This window comes from Chiloscyllium plagiosum, unplaced genomic scaffold, assembly GCF_037043375.1.
Source record: "Chiloscyllium plagiosum isolate Xiang-an unplaced genomic scaffold, Cpla_swu_hap1 HiC_scaffold_32, whole genome shotgun sequence".
Classification (NCBI taxonomy): Eukaryota; Metazoa; Chordata; class Chondrichthyes; order Orectolobiformes; family Hemiscylliidae; genus Chiloscyllium; species Chiloscyllium plagiosum.
In genome coordinates, this window is record NW_028270170.1 from 10,350,763 (window position 1) to 10,365,348 (window position 14,586).

The 14,586-nt window shown below is 43.6% G+C and overlaps 1 protein-coding gene across 2 annotated transcripts in view; it reads left to right on the forward strand.

Annotated features, from left to right (window-relative positions):
• The first annotated feature begins 688 nt into the window (after positions 1 to 688).
• The window catches only part of LOC122539794 (uncharacterized), a 73,733-nt gene continuing 59,835 nt past the window's right edge, over positions 689 to 14,586 (forward strand). For both annotated transcript variants that reach the window (XM_043674854.2, XM_043674857.2), the window contains exons 1-3: positions 689 to 1,242; positions 6,083 to 6,169; positions 11,032 to 11,112. In XM_043674854.2, coding sequence (XP_043530789.2) covers positions 1,157 to 1,242; positions 6,083 to 6,169; positions 11,032 to 11,112 — 254 coding nt within the window. In that variant the 5' untranslated portion in view covers positions 689 to 1,156. The remainder of the gene's footprint in view (positions 1,243 to 6,082; positions 6,170 to 11,031; positions 11,113 to 14,586) is intronic.

The following is a 14,586-nucleotide window of genomic DNA, read 5'->3' on the forward strand; positions in this document are numbered from 1 at the left end:
AGTCATTCTGGTAATGAAATGTTTATAAACTTGCGTACTGAATAACACATTGTGCCACCCTCAGGTAAAGCTGGCTCTAAGGTGTGTTGGTGATTTTTCCTCTTCAAACTACCCGAAGTTATTGCTATACCCCTTCCTGATGAAGGGCTTTTGCCCGAATCGTCGATTTTGCTGCTTGTCGGATGCTGCCTGAACTGCTGTGCTCTTCCAGCACCACTGATCCAGAATCTGGTTTCCAGCATCTGCAGTCATTGTTTTTACCCCTTTGGGGCAGGCGAGGCTTTGAACCTCAGTCCCCTGGCTCAGCACCAGGGACATTACCACCAAGCCACTGATGAATGCTGGCGATATTTTCGAACGAGCCCGTTCAGGGATGTTGTTACACAACTCTGGGGCAGGTAGGACTTCAACTCCCAGGTCTCCAAGCTCAGAGACAGGGACACTATCACACGAGTCCTCTGATGAGCATGCTACAAACTTCATGGCAGCCGAACGCTGGGTTAGGATCGACTGGGAACCACGTTCCACCAACAGTAAGCGTAGTGACTAGGAAGACCTGCCTTCTTATATGGCATTGGTTGAAAGAGAAGAAACGACCCAATGATTGGCTCAGCAATCTGTCACTAATCCTGACCTCTATGGGGATATACAGTGCATGCCAAAAAAAATCCAAGAGGCGATGCAGCTTGTAGGAGATTCAATTGGGAGCGTGCTCTGGGTGTCTTGTCACAGGAGGCAAAAGATTTCTTTAACCCTCGCCAGTGAAATCCAGCAATCAGTCTTTGATGATTACAGTTTTTCCTTTGAATAGCAGCCAGACCCAAGAGTGTCTGATAAGCAGATGGGAGGCTGGTCTTGCAAAGTGAAGCCACGGTTCGATCCCACGACAGGTCATTGGTAATCGGCAGCACTAGCCCGGACAGGGGGAGTGCAGCAAAGAGGGGCTGAATGGTCCCAGCAATTGGAAATACACCGAGCTCGACGCTAGTCTCAGGGAATCACGTTCTAACCTCCTGTGTGAACGCCTGATGTGCCTTTTCTCAAGAAAGCTGGAGAAAAATAAAGAAAACAGACACCCAAAAGGATAACTTGTACGGTCAGCCAAAACAAGAAATCCTAATTTCTCTGCTGCATTTCAAGAATCTCGCTGACTGATATGCTCCTCTTTTTTAAGGAGACAGCGTGCATCTGTGCGCTTTCTCTTTTCCTAATTATAGGGCTCTTCACACAGTTTAATTACAGGTAGGTCATTTTCTTTTTTCTAAAAAAAAAACGCTCACTTGTTTCTGGGCTAGCTGACATTTCTGTTCGACATTTACTGCAGTCTCCTTTGTCACTTAGCCTCGAAGTTTTTGAGATGGAGGGATTGGGAAGTGTTACTGCAGGTAATCTAGAGGTTGGGAATATTTCTGGCTGTTTTTTTTTTGTGTGGGGTCCGTTACCCAAGAAGTCTCGCTGCTGATCCCTTACCCCGCCCAATTCCAGTTAACGATTTGAACATTACTGTATGGGCAAGTTGACTTTGAGTACCTTCACTTGTTCGCTGTTCCCTCCTGGTTAATTATAAAACCCAACAGCACAGTACTAACAGCTCTCAAAGATCATTTTTTTTCCAAATTAAGGTTTTTACATCAAGATTTCTATTAAAAAAGTTTTTTGGAGGGTGGGGTGGGTACGTGGCGGAGTTGTGTGGATTTTTATTTCCTTGTTGGAGGCAGGGGAAATTGGTGGGAAACGCTCTGCCAAACTCTGTTTCTGATCTTGACTGTACCAACAGGGAACTCAGAAAGTCCAAGGCCAGCCAATTCTCTAGGGATCAGATGGACTGCTTCCACAAGGATTTTGTGTTGTGCAACCTAGTAAAAGAGTTACTGAGGAACATTGAGGATGGTTTGGAAGCATGTTAACTGCTTGATTATCACCGGCAGCCAATGGCATTTGAGTTCATGAGATTTAAATACAAGCCTGAAATTAATATATCTTGTTTCTAAAAGACCATTTTTAAATGGCAAAGATATACTTTATTCATTTTTTAAAAAACTTTGTCCGTATACATTGCTACCAAAGCAGTTCAGTTTTGTTCAGCCTTTGTATGTGGAGAACAATCAACCGCCGAAGTTACAGCAAAACCCAAAGACAATTATACAAGGTGGCATTTACTTGTATTTGAGGCTCTGGACCCCCATTGTACTTTGGTAGAATGACGATAGATAGATTAGTCAAACTGAGCAAGAATACTAACAGGAAGAGGGGGGCCTTACCCCCATATTCACAACTAAACGCAAAGTGTCTCTCTCTCTCTCTCTTCGTGTGTTCACTGTAGTTTTTAAATACAGACCTGTTTATTCACTGTAATTTTCTTAAATATAATGTGCATTCCATTAATGTCTCATTATTTGTGCATTGCACAGGCAGTGCTTTGTGCATTTCTGCTGGTTTATCCTTCATCTGCACGCCAACATTGACCAGTCATCGATGCAATTCAAGCCACCTGGCTTATCACGTTTGTACCAGCTTTTTGTTCACTTAACCTCACTCCCATTCACCTTCTCGATTATCTTACTTTGCCTATCAAATTTATTCTGTTGAACTTCTTGTGTGCCATTTCTGAAAACTGCTTTACAACTTGGTGGGGCAGTTGTGTTTGCTTCTTTCTTCCACGAGATGATGTTGTTGTTGGAAACGTCAGCAGTTGGTTACCTGTCACTAGTTGCTCTTGACTGTAATGACTTGCTAGTAAAGGGGCAACTGCATTGCTGTGGATCTGGAGTCATAGACCAGACCAAAGAGAGTCATAGAGATGTTCAACACCGAAACAGACCCTTTGGTCCAACTCGTCCATGCTGACCAGATATCCTACGTATATCTAGTCCCATTTGCCAGCACTTGGCCTATATCCCCTAAACCCTTCCTATTCCTATACCTATCCAGGTGCCTTTTAAATGTTGTCATTGTACCAGCCTCCACCACTTCCATAAACGTGCCACCCTCTGCGTGGAAAATGTTGCCCCTTGGGTCCCTTTTAAACTTTTCCCCTCTCACCTTAAACCTATGCCTCTTGTTTTTAAGTTTCCCCATCTTGGCGGCACGGTGGCACAGAATCGGTTGATTCCGGAGTTGAGGGGGTTGGCTTGTGAGGAGAGGCTGAGTAGACTGGGATTATATTCATTGGAATTCAAAAGAATGAGGGGTGATCTTATCTATTCCCTCCATAAATTTATATATTTCTATAAGATAGAAGTAGAGAGGATGTTTCCACTGGCAGGTGAAATTAGGACAAGAGGACAGAGCCTCAAAATGAAGGGGAGCAGATTTAGGACTGAATGGAGAAGGAACTTCTTCACCCAGAGGGTTGTGAATCTATGGAATTCCCTGCCCAGGGAAGTAGTTGATGCTACTTCAGTCAATGTTTTTAAAGCTAAGATAGATTTTTTTGTTTGAACAATAAAAGAATTAAGGGTTATGGTGAGAGCGCGGTTAAATGGAGCTTAGTCCACGTAAAGAGCAGCCATGACCTTATTGAATGGAAGAGTAGGCTCAAACGGCCAGATGGCCTATTCCTGCTCCTAGTTCTGATGTTCCGCTGGATACCTTACAGACTTGAGGACTCAACATTGAGTTTAAGAATGTGAACACCTTCCTCCATATTATTATCTACAGCCACACCTTTGTTTTGTATGGATTGCCCCCAGCACAGCCAGCACATTTTAAGTTATTTACATTTCTTATTATCATTGTAGCATTTCTGTCTCTCTCTCTCAGCTTATCAACAATTACTTTGCATACTTATGCCTTTTTCTCTCTCTCCCTCTTATCATCAGCAATCACTTTGCTTTCCAATGCCTCACTCTCGTGTTCTCTCGCCTTATGTTCTCTTGCCTATGCTTCTCTCATTCTCACTCTCTCTGGCGCTCTATCTCAGCTTATCATCAACCAACACCATGGGCGGCACGGTGGCACAGTGGGTGGCATGGTGGCACAGTGGTTTGCATTGCTGCCTCATAGCGCCAGAGACCCGGGTTCAATTCCCGCCTCAGGTGACTCTCTGTGTGGAGTTTGCACATTCTCCCCGTGTCTGCGTGGGGTTCCTCTGGGTACTCCTGTTTTTTCCCACAATCCAAAAATGTGCAGGTTAGGTGAATTGGCCAGGCTAAATTGCTCATAGTGTTAGGTGACGGGGTAAATGTAAGGGAATGGGTCTGGGTGGGTTGCGCTTCGGCGGGTCAGTGTGGACTTGTTGGGCTGAAGGGCCTGTTTCCACACTGTAAGTAATCTAATCTAAAACACTTTGCCTGCCTGTCTCTTTTTCTGTCTATCTCTAAGCATGTATTCTATTCTCTCCTCTCAACAATGCAGTGAGACTTCCTGGGGTGTTGATTCAATGTTGAGGATTCCTTGGGTTTTTGCCTCCAATGTACAACTGTTGGCGACGAGATAAAGCCAAGTGCAGACTCTTCTGCTCCATCTGCTTTTAGTTTCATTTTCTTTCTGTTTTTTTTAACTTTAACCATACTTACCTTCTGTGGACAGCAACCAGCAGTTTCAGCAGCAGCTGCTTTGCCAAGATTGCAACCATGAGACCGTGTGGGTCATCGGTGAAGCAAGATGGCGCCGAAGAATGGTGACACTTTTCTGCATGTTGAAGGACCACTTACTGGTGATGACCTCAGCGTCAGTTGTGGAACAGCCTGGATCCACCTCCATGGCTAAACCGTTAAGAAGGACTTTAATGCTAAACTTTTATTTATTTCTTATTTCTTATTTCTTTATTTTCTACTTTATACCTAGGATGTTGTACCTAGGTACCTTTGTGTCTAAGATGGTGCTGGAGAATGGCGATTTGTACACTTTTCACTGTACTTCAGTACATGTGATAGTAAAACCTAATTCTAATTAATGGTGGGTAAAGTCGTGCACTTTTTAAAGGACAAGGGGAAAATTAAGTAATAGTTCTCTGACAAAGATATGGTATTTAACTATGAATAAACATAAAAATGATTTATTTATAAATGTCTCATTATAAAATTTTATTCCTTCCATCTGTTAGCTGTTCTCCATCTTCACTCTCCTATTCCTTCCTTCCTTCACCTCGCTAGCTTTTAAATGCTTCTTTTGAAGGACACTTCTTAGAACTCACCTTTTGAGCAAGCTTTTGGTGATCTGCCTATGTGGCTCAGTGTCACACTTTGTTTTACAATGCTCATATGAAGTGTATTGGGGCGCTTTGTTATATTTATGTAGCATCTTTGGTAGGAAGTTGTCTTCTCTAATAGTATGGTGAAAAGGGTTATATAAATGCATATTTTGTTTTAGGTTTTTAGATTTTTTTTAAGATTCCCTACAGTGTGGAAACAGGCCCTTCAGCCCAACAAGTCCACACCAACCCTTCGAAGAGCATCCCACCCAAACACAATTCCCTTCATTTACCCCTGACTAATGCACCTAATACTATGGGCAGTTTAGCATGGCCAATTCACCCAACCTACACATCTTTGTGACTGTGGGAGGAAACCGGAGCATCCGGAGGAAACCCACGCAGACACGGGGAGAATGTGCAAACTCCACACAGACAGTTGCCCACGGTGGGAATTGAACGCAGGTCCCTGGTGCTGTGAGGCAACAGTGCTAACCACTGAGCCACCGTGCCGTGTTGTTGTTGTAACAAAGAAACCATGGTTACAAAATCATGGTGACCATTCTGGTCGATGTTACCATTGGCCCTTTTCCTGAAGAAGGGCTCATGCCCGAAACGTCGATTCTCCTGCTCCTTGGATGCTGCCTGACCTGCTGCGCTTTTCCAGCAACACATTTTCAGCTCTGATCTCCAGCATCTGCAGTCCTCACTTTCTCCTTTTTCTGTTCCAGGCAAAAATATTAGTCATATTAGTCAGTATATTCGTCCTGAGGAAGGATCACTGGACCCGACATGTTAATTCTGTTTTCTCTCCACAGTTGCTGCCAGACCAGCTGAGTTTTTCCAGCAATTTCTGTTTTTGTTTCTGATTTACAGCACCAGCAGTTCTTTCAGTTTTTATTGTGTATATTAGTAAAACTGATGCTAGCTCATGCTTCCCTTTTCAAGGTCACAGGTCACCTACCCCAAAGAAAGGCAAATACATGTCAGTGAAAAGAAAGCTGGTGACAGAGGTTGCGACAAGTGCGCTTACAGGTAAGAAACAGTGGGGCTAAATCTAAGAAGGTTTCTGCTGGTTACTGGCCTCGGTTTGGCCAAGTATCCCTCAGTGACAATTCAATCCCAGTGCAATAGTTTGGTAGTAATGACCATAGTGTTGATAATTGGACAGAGATAAAGAAACGAGAAGAACATTTACTGATTTTAAAATAAATCATTTCATAGAATTGGTGTTGCGGCAGGCCATTCAGCCCATCAAGTCCACACTGACCCTCTGAAGACCAACCCACCCAGATCCACCCCCACACACTATCCTTGTAACCCTGCACTTGCAATGGCTAACCTTCCTAGCCAGCACATCCCTGGACAATTTTAGCATGGCCAATCCACCTAACCTGCACGTCCTTGGACTATGGGAGGGAACCCACGCAGACATGGGGAAAATGTGCAAATTCCACACAGTTAGTAAGATGTAATGAAAGGTGTGGCACGGGATTGGTGCTGGGACCTCAACTGAAAAAGTGATTTAGATGGAGAGATGGAAGATATTGTTATCAAATTGGCTGATGATGCAAAGTAGGAAAATATATTATGAATAGGACATAAGGAAGCTACAAAAAAATACAGATAAAGAAACTGGACAAAGATGTGGCAAATGGAGTATAACATGGAAAAATGTAAAATTGTCCATTTTTGACAGGAGGAATAAAACAAAAAAGCATTTTGTTATTGGTGAGCAATTGCAGCGCTTTGCGAAGCACAGAGATCTGGGTGTGTTAGTGCATGTACATCCTTTCTTAAATAAGGTGACGATTACTGTGTGCAGTACCCTAAGTGTGTTCTCACCAGACCTCTGTATAAATGCAGCATCTCCTTTGACAGGAAAAGTGAGTACAATTAACTAAAAGAATCTGTTAACTTTCCGAATTACTTGATGTACCTGCATTCTAAACTTTGTGCGCTAAACCTGTCTGCATCTCAAAGTAACAAACATCTTCCTTTCTGCTTGGGATGACTATCTCCAATGGAGAGGTTTAACGCTGATCCCCATTGTTATGGACAAGACTAGACCCCCCAAACTAAAGTCAGATAGTGTAGACTCTGACTATTTGTTATTTAAAGGCAAGTGTAAGGTGCTGTGTTCCCGATGTGATTTGCATGGTCCACCAATAGGCTTTAATCAAAACCCGCATTATTCTTATAGTGTAACTAAAGTAACTCTATTGAATGACTTCACAAGATAATATATGATTTAACTGTTCCAATGTAAGCAGCATCCTTTGGCAAAAATGTAATTCAGCAGAACAGCTATGATTCGCATGTGCTGTCTCTCTCCCCAGTCCAGAAAAATGAAACAATCTGCCCCTTATGATTTTTAAGAGGCAGCCTGCCTGTCTAAGACTTCACTCCAGCAGAGAAATTCAGTATTAAGCTCAGCAGCCAGCAGAAATCTTCTCACTAACTGAAAGTCTTTTTAGGTCTGTTTGAACCCTGACCCTGCATACATGATTTTTTTTCCATCTCATTAAAAACACACACACAGCAAGAATTTAAAAGCTCTTTGCCAAGCGCCAGTCTGAAGGAGATGTTCTGGTAACACTGTCACCACACCCCTCTATTAGAGAAACAGCACCCAATACATCTCTCTTCAAGGCACAGTTCTGTCACAATTGACACAAGTTTTAATAGGGCTCCTTGATGTCAAACGTGGTCAAATGCTGCCTTAATGTCAAGGGCAATCATTCTCTCTGACTCTCTTGAGCTGTTTTTGTTTATGCTCGAGCTAAGGTTGTAATAAGATCAGGAGCTGAGTGGGTCTGCCAGAATGCAACTGAGTGTTGGTGAGCAGGGTGTTATTGAGTAAGTGCCAATTGATAGCACTGTTGACAATCGTCTCTATCGTTTTGACGGTACAGTATACTAGGACTATATTTCTCTTGATTGTATCTTGGCCTTTGTTCAGTGGACAGGACGTACCTGGGTAATCTTTTTAAACTGCTGGTTAGGTGCCAGTGTTGGAGCTTTTATGGAGCAATATAGTTTGGAGTCTGGTAGCTCTGGAGCACAAGTCTTTTTTTTATATATAGAATCCCTACAGCATGGAAACAGACCCTTCAGCCCAATGAGTCTACACCGACCCTACAAAGAGTAACCCACCCAGACCCTATTGCTCTATATTTACCCCTGACTAATGCTCCTAGCCAACACATCCCTGAACACTTTAGGCAATTTAGCATGGCCAATTCATCTAACCTGCATGTCTTTGGACTGTGGGTGGAAACCGGAGCACCCGGAGGAAACCCACGCAAACACTGGGAAAACGTGCAAACTCCACTCAGACAGTTGCTTGAGGGTGGAATCAAACTCCTTTCTATGGTCAGAATGTTGTCAGAGCCCATAGCATTTACAGTATCTAGTACCTTCAGCCTATTCTCGATATTAATTTGAATGAATTGAATTGGCTGAAGGCTGGCATCTGGATACTGAGCACCTCTGGAAAAAATGATCACCCACTCAGAACCTGTGGCTCAACATTACCATGAATACTTCAGCCTGATCCTTTTGCAGTGATGTGTAAGGCTTCCCCACCATTGAGGCAGGGATATTTACGCAGCCTCCTCCTCCAGTGAATTGTTTAATTGTCCACCACCATTCACAACTGGATATACCAGGACTGCAGAACTTAGTTCTGATTTGTTGGTTGTGGGATCGATTGGCTCTGTCTATTGCAGCTGCTTGCACTGTTTGTTGTGCGAGTCATCTGGAAGTTGTGGCCATATCTCTTTGGCATCTTGTGTCTAGGAATGGCAGGTGTTGCTCCAGGCACTACATCTTTAATTCTTGGTTGATCCCCTCCCTCGATGGTAATGGTGCAGTGAGGGATGTGTCAAACCTATAAGGTTGAAGATTGTGCTTTGAGTGTATGTCTGCTGATGACCCACAGCAATAGGGTTAACCCTAACCCTAACCCTATCGCTGATGACTCACAGCGATAACCCTTATGGAGGCCCAGTCGAGAGTTGCTAAATCTCAAAATCTAACAATCTCAGGAAGTTCAAACTCTATCCCATTCTGCATGGTTGTCATGCCACACAGCATGATTGAAGATGTGCTTGCAGGTCTGTATCTCCAAAAGGAGTGTGTAGTGGTCACTTCCACCAGCTATGTCATTGACTGATGCCTCTGGAAGTGGTAGATTTGTGACAATGAGATAAAGTACATTATTTTTCTTATTTGTTTCCTATCCACTGGCCACAGGCCCAGTCCAGCAACTATGTCCCTTACGAGTTTGCCAGCTTGATCAGTAATGTTACTCCTGGGCCACTCTTAGTGATAGACACTCTGGTTTCCCCACCCAGAGTATGTTATGTGCTATTGTCACCTCTTGGTGCTTCCAGCAAGTGGCGTCCAATAGAAAAGACCTGATCCATCAGCTGATAGTGGTGGTAGGTGATAATCAGTAGGAAGTTTCCAAGCTGTGGTTGACCTGATGCCATCAGGTGTGGAGTTAGTGTTGAGGATCCCTGAGGTAATTCTGTTTTGACTGCAAACTACTGTGTTGCCACCTGGAAATTCCCAGGGATGGCCATGATGAAGGCCGGGATGTTGTCTGTCTCCTTTTGACTATATCGGGCTGTTGCTCCACAGTCTGGGGGACAGCTCTCCGAGTTTTGGTGCAGGGCCCAAGGAGAGCTTGGAGGGTTGCCTGACAGGGTTTGTTGGTCCAGCTGCCTTGGTCAATGCTGGTTGATCCAACTGGGGTCATTCCTTTTAAGGGACTTTATGGTGACCTTAGGGCTGTTTCCAAGGGAAATTGAGTTAACTACATTTCTGTGAATCTGGTGTCACATGTAGGCCAGACTAGGTAGGGATGGAAGATTGCTAGGTGTGTAAGCCAGATCGACTTTTATGACAATTAAAAATAGTTTCAAGATCATTATTAGACTAACTTTTAATTGCAGGTTTATTAATTAAAGACAAATTTGACCTCAGTGGTTAACAATGCTGCCTCACAGCGCCAGGGACCCGGCTTCGGTTCCAGACTCAGGTGACTGTCTGTGTGGAGTTTGCAAATTCTCCCTGTGTCTGCGTGGGTTTCCTCCAGGTGCTTCGGTTTCCTCCCACAGTCCAAAGATGTGCGGGTTAGGTGAATTGGCCACGCTAAATTGCCCATTGTGTTGGGTGCATGAGTCAGGGATAAATACAGGGTAGGAGAATGGGTCTGGGTCGGTTACTCTTCGGAGGGTCGGAGTGGACTTGTTGGGCCGAAGGGCCTGTTTCCATACTGTAGGGAATCTAATCTAATTTAATCTAAACCAAAGGATTTTTTTGGATCTCTGGATTACGATTCAATGGCAATACTGCCTCCCCTACACAGTGATTCATAGAGTCCGTTTCCATGCTGTAGGACTCTTTGATCCAACCAGTCCGTGCTGACCATGTTCCCAAACTAAACAAGTCCCACCTGCCTGTGTTTGGCTCATTTCCCATCAAACCTTTCCTATTCATGAACGTATCCAAATGTCTTTTAAACGTTGTAACTGTACCTGCATCCGCCACTTCCTCTGGCAGTTCGATCCACATACGAGCCATTCTTTGTGTGAAAAAGCAAAGTTGCTTCTTGGGTCCTCTTTAAATCTTTCTTCTCTCACCTTTGAAATATGCCGCCTGGTTTTGAACTCGCCATGTGAGGGAATAGGCTCTTGCAATTTACTTTATCCATATCCCTCATGATTTTATAAACCTTTGAAAGGTTGCAATCTCCTACGCTCCTTTTTATAACTCAAACCAGTATTCCTGGCAAAATCCTGGTAAATCTTTTGTGCACCCTCTCCAGTTTATAATATCCTTTTCACTCAACATGGTTCGTCAATAATAAAACTTATTTTTTTGTTTAGTCAGGTGGCAAATTTCTGGGATAAGAATGTGACAGAGTGTGCAAGGCTTTACAAGGAGATTGCATCATCTCCCGCTAAAAGGTGAGTCAACTTTCCTTTGTTTCTTGCTCAATGTTATCTTGCAAGATTTTCTGAATGATTTAGGTGCTAATAAATGAATTGACCTGCTTATCAGTCTGAAGCATACAGTTTATTTCCATCACGCCCCACTGACTACATTTGAGCAAGTCTCTCCAGAGTCTGGGAATTGAAAGAGATGGTTAGTGCTCAGGGCGCTGTTGTCATTCTGTGACTGTCGTCATGGTGGGCTCGAGAGGACAACTCCGCCTCTGTTTTGTAACCTTCTACTGGAACTCCCTGAAGTTTTCGGCAGAGCTCTCCATGTCTGTATAATTAGGAAGCAGGACTTTTGGCCACTTGTCCAGTACAACCAGAGTTCTTCTGTATTTCCATAAACTTCCAATCCTGGTTTCAGTTTATCAATTTGTATCATGGCAGTCATGATGATTAGGGGCTCTGTGATTCAAATGTGTCTAACTGCAAAGAATTTCAAAGTTTCAAAGGAGCGACGCTCCTTCATCAGGTGATTGTCACGAAGGAGCGTTGCTCCGAAAACTAGTGCTTCCAATTAAACCTGTTGGACTATAACCTGGTGTTGTGTGATTTTTAACAGATAATTTGTGTTTGTGATGTTGATTTGAGAGATAAATATTGGCTATGGGTTAACCCTCTTGATATTCTTTAAACTAGTGCTCTGGGATTTTATTTTTCTTAACATCCACATCAGGTGGATGTCTAATCTGAAAAATAACCTCTCCAATTAATGCAGCGCTTGCCCAGTATCGCACAGCTGAATCAGATTAGATTTTTACACATGAATAGACAAATTAAGCGACTAGTGGAGTTTTGCATTTGGGACCACAACTATTCACGTTATACACCAACGATCCGAATGAAACAATTGAGGGCATTGTTGCTATGTTTGCACATGGCACAAAGATAAGTGGAGGGATGGGTAGTATTGAGGAAGTTGTGAGGCCGCAGAAGGACCTGGACAGGCTGGGAGAGTGGGCAAAGTGGAATGCAATGTGGGAAAATGTGAGGTTATGCACGATGGTAGGAAGAATAGAGATGTAGACTATTTTCTAGAAAGGGAAAGGCTTTGGAAATCTGAAGCATGAGGGGACTTGAGTTCAGGATTCCCTTACAGGTAATGTGCAGGCTGACTTGGCAGTTAGGATGGCAAATGCAATGTTGGCATTCATTTCAAGAGGGCAAGAATACAAGAACAAAGATGTACTGCTGTGGCTGTATCAAGTTTGGTCAGACCGCATTTGGAATATTGTGAGCAGTTTTGGGTTCTGTATGTAAGGACAAATATTCCGGGGGGGGGGGGGTGGACTTTTACTAGAATGATCCCAGAAATGAAGGGCTTGTCATATGTGGAGAGGTTCAGGACTAGGGATCTGTACTCGATTGGACTTAGAAGGATGAGGGGTGATCTCATTAAAACTTACAGAATACCGAGAGCCTTGGCCATAGCAAATATGAAAAGGTGTTTCTACTCGTAGAAGCAACTAGGACTGAAGAGCATAGCCTCAGGGTGAAAGGACAATCTTTTCGAGCTGAGATGAGGAGGAATTTCTTCAGGCAGAGGGTGGTGACTTTGTGGAACTCATTGCCACAGAGGGCTATGGAGGCCAAGCCATTGAGTATATTTAAGTCAGAGATACATAGGTGCTTATAGAGTCATACAGCATGGAAACACATCCTTCAGTCCACCCAGTTCATGCAAACCAGGTTCCCCAATCTAAACAAGTCCCACTTGCCTGTGCTTTGGCCCATATTCCACTGAACCTTTCCTATACATGCATCTGCCCCAGTGTCTTTTAACTGTTGTAAATTTACCACTTCTTCTGGCATTCCATATACAGAACATTCCTGTGTGATCATCTTTGATTAATAAGGGGATCAAGGAGTCATAGTTTCATAGAATCCCTACAGTGTGGAAACAGGCCCTTTGGCACAACATGTCCACACCGACCCTCAGAAGAGTAACACACCCATTTTTACATTTACCCCTGACTAATGCACCTAACCTAGACATCCCTGAACACTATGGGACAATTTAACAAGGCCAATCCACCTAACCTGCACATCTTTGGATTTTGGGAGGAAACCAGAGCACCCGGAGGAAACCCAAATGGATGGGTTGTGGATGCTGTCTCCACAATGCTGTTGGGAAAGCAGTTTCATAGACACTCAACCCTCTGTAGGAAAAGCTGCCTCCTCATCTTCATCTTGAACAGCACGCCTCCTTTTTAAACTACGCAGGGGAGAACACTCTTAAAAGGAAATTAATTTGATGATAACAGACGACTTGAAAGGTTCTGGTTTTTGCAGAATAGCCTTGGCTTCAGCGGAAAGCCATCTGGGGGAAAAGACATGACTTTGTGTCATAAGCACAGATTGAGTCCAGCAACTTGACTGAAAGCCAAGAACAGGGATATACTGCATTGTTCTGGAGGCTGAGTTGTGAATGAGGATTTAATCTGAGGATCCGAGGAATCTGTTGTTGAGGCTAACTTTGGTGCCAAATGACATATTGATTAGGAAAATATTTGGAGGTGGGGGGAGGTGGCAAGTGAACAGGGAAAGGTGAGGTTGGGTATTGAAGGAACCAGGAACAGTTCGTATGAGGAAGTGAAAGTTCATTGGCACTTCTTGAAACATGTCTGGAAGGGAGTGTTCTCCGCGACTACAAAAAAAAATTGCTGGAAAAGCTGAGTAAGTCCGGCAGCATTCCGTGAAGAGAAATCAGAGTTAGCATTTCTGATCCGGTGACCGTTCCTCACAAGACCCAAAACGTTAACTCTGATTTCTGTTCACAGATGCTACCAGACCTGCAGAGCTTTTCCAGCAACTTCTTTTTTGTTTATGATTTGAAACATTCCCAGCTTTTTTGTTTTTTATTTAACATTCTCTGGGCTTTGGCCAACAACTCCTCTGCCTCGCAGCCATGCAGAATTGAAAATGGCCAACCACTCCCTGGGCTAGTTTCAATAGCGAGCGCACCTCACAATGTTTCACGTAGTACCCATGAAACACTGAAGCAGTTTGCAATGATAAAGAAGTCCTTACAGGAGGACTTGTATCTCAACGCTTCACTCAGGCCTGCTGTACATTGAACAACAACTCCTCTACCTGCTGATCATAAATAGGATTGTTCAGCCTGTAGTCCCTTGGCTGGCTCTCCAGAGCAGCCACCTCAATTCATCTCAACCCCTTTGTTCTTTCCCATTGCTCCTGCAGGTCTTTCCCTTTCAAATCTTTATCCAATTTTCTTTTGAAAGTTACTTGCTAATCCAATTCCATGGCTGTTTCAGGCAGCACATTCCTGCACATAATTTGCTGTGTTTATAAAATTATCCCTCCTCATTTCTTTGAGGGAAAAAAGTCTTTTCCCTGGGGTGGGGAAGTCCAGAACTAGAGGGCATAGGTTTAGGGTGAGAGGGGAAAGATATGAAAGAGACCTAAGGGGTAACTTTTTCACGC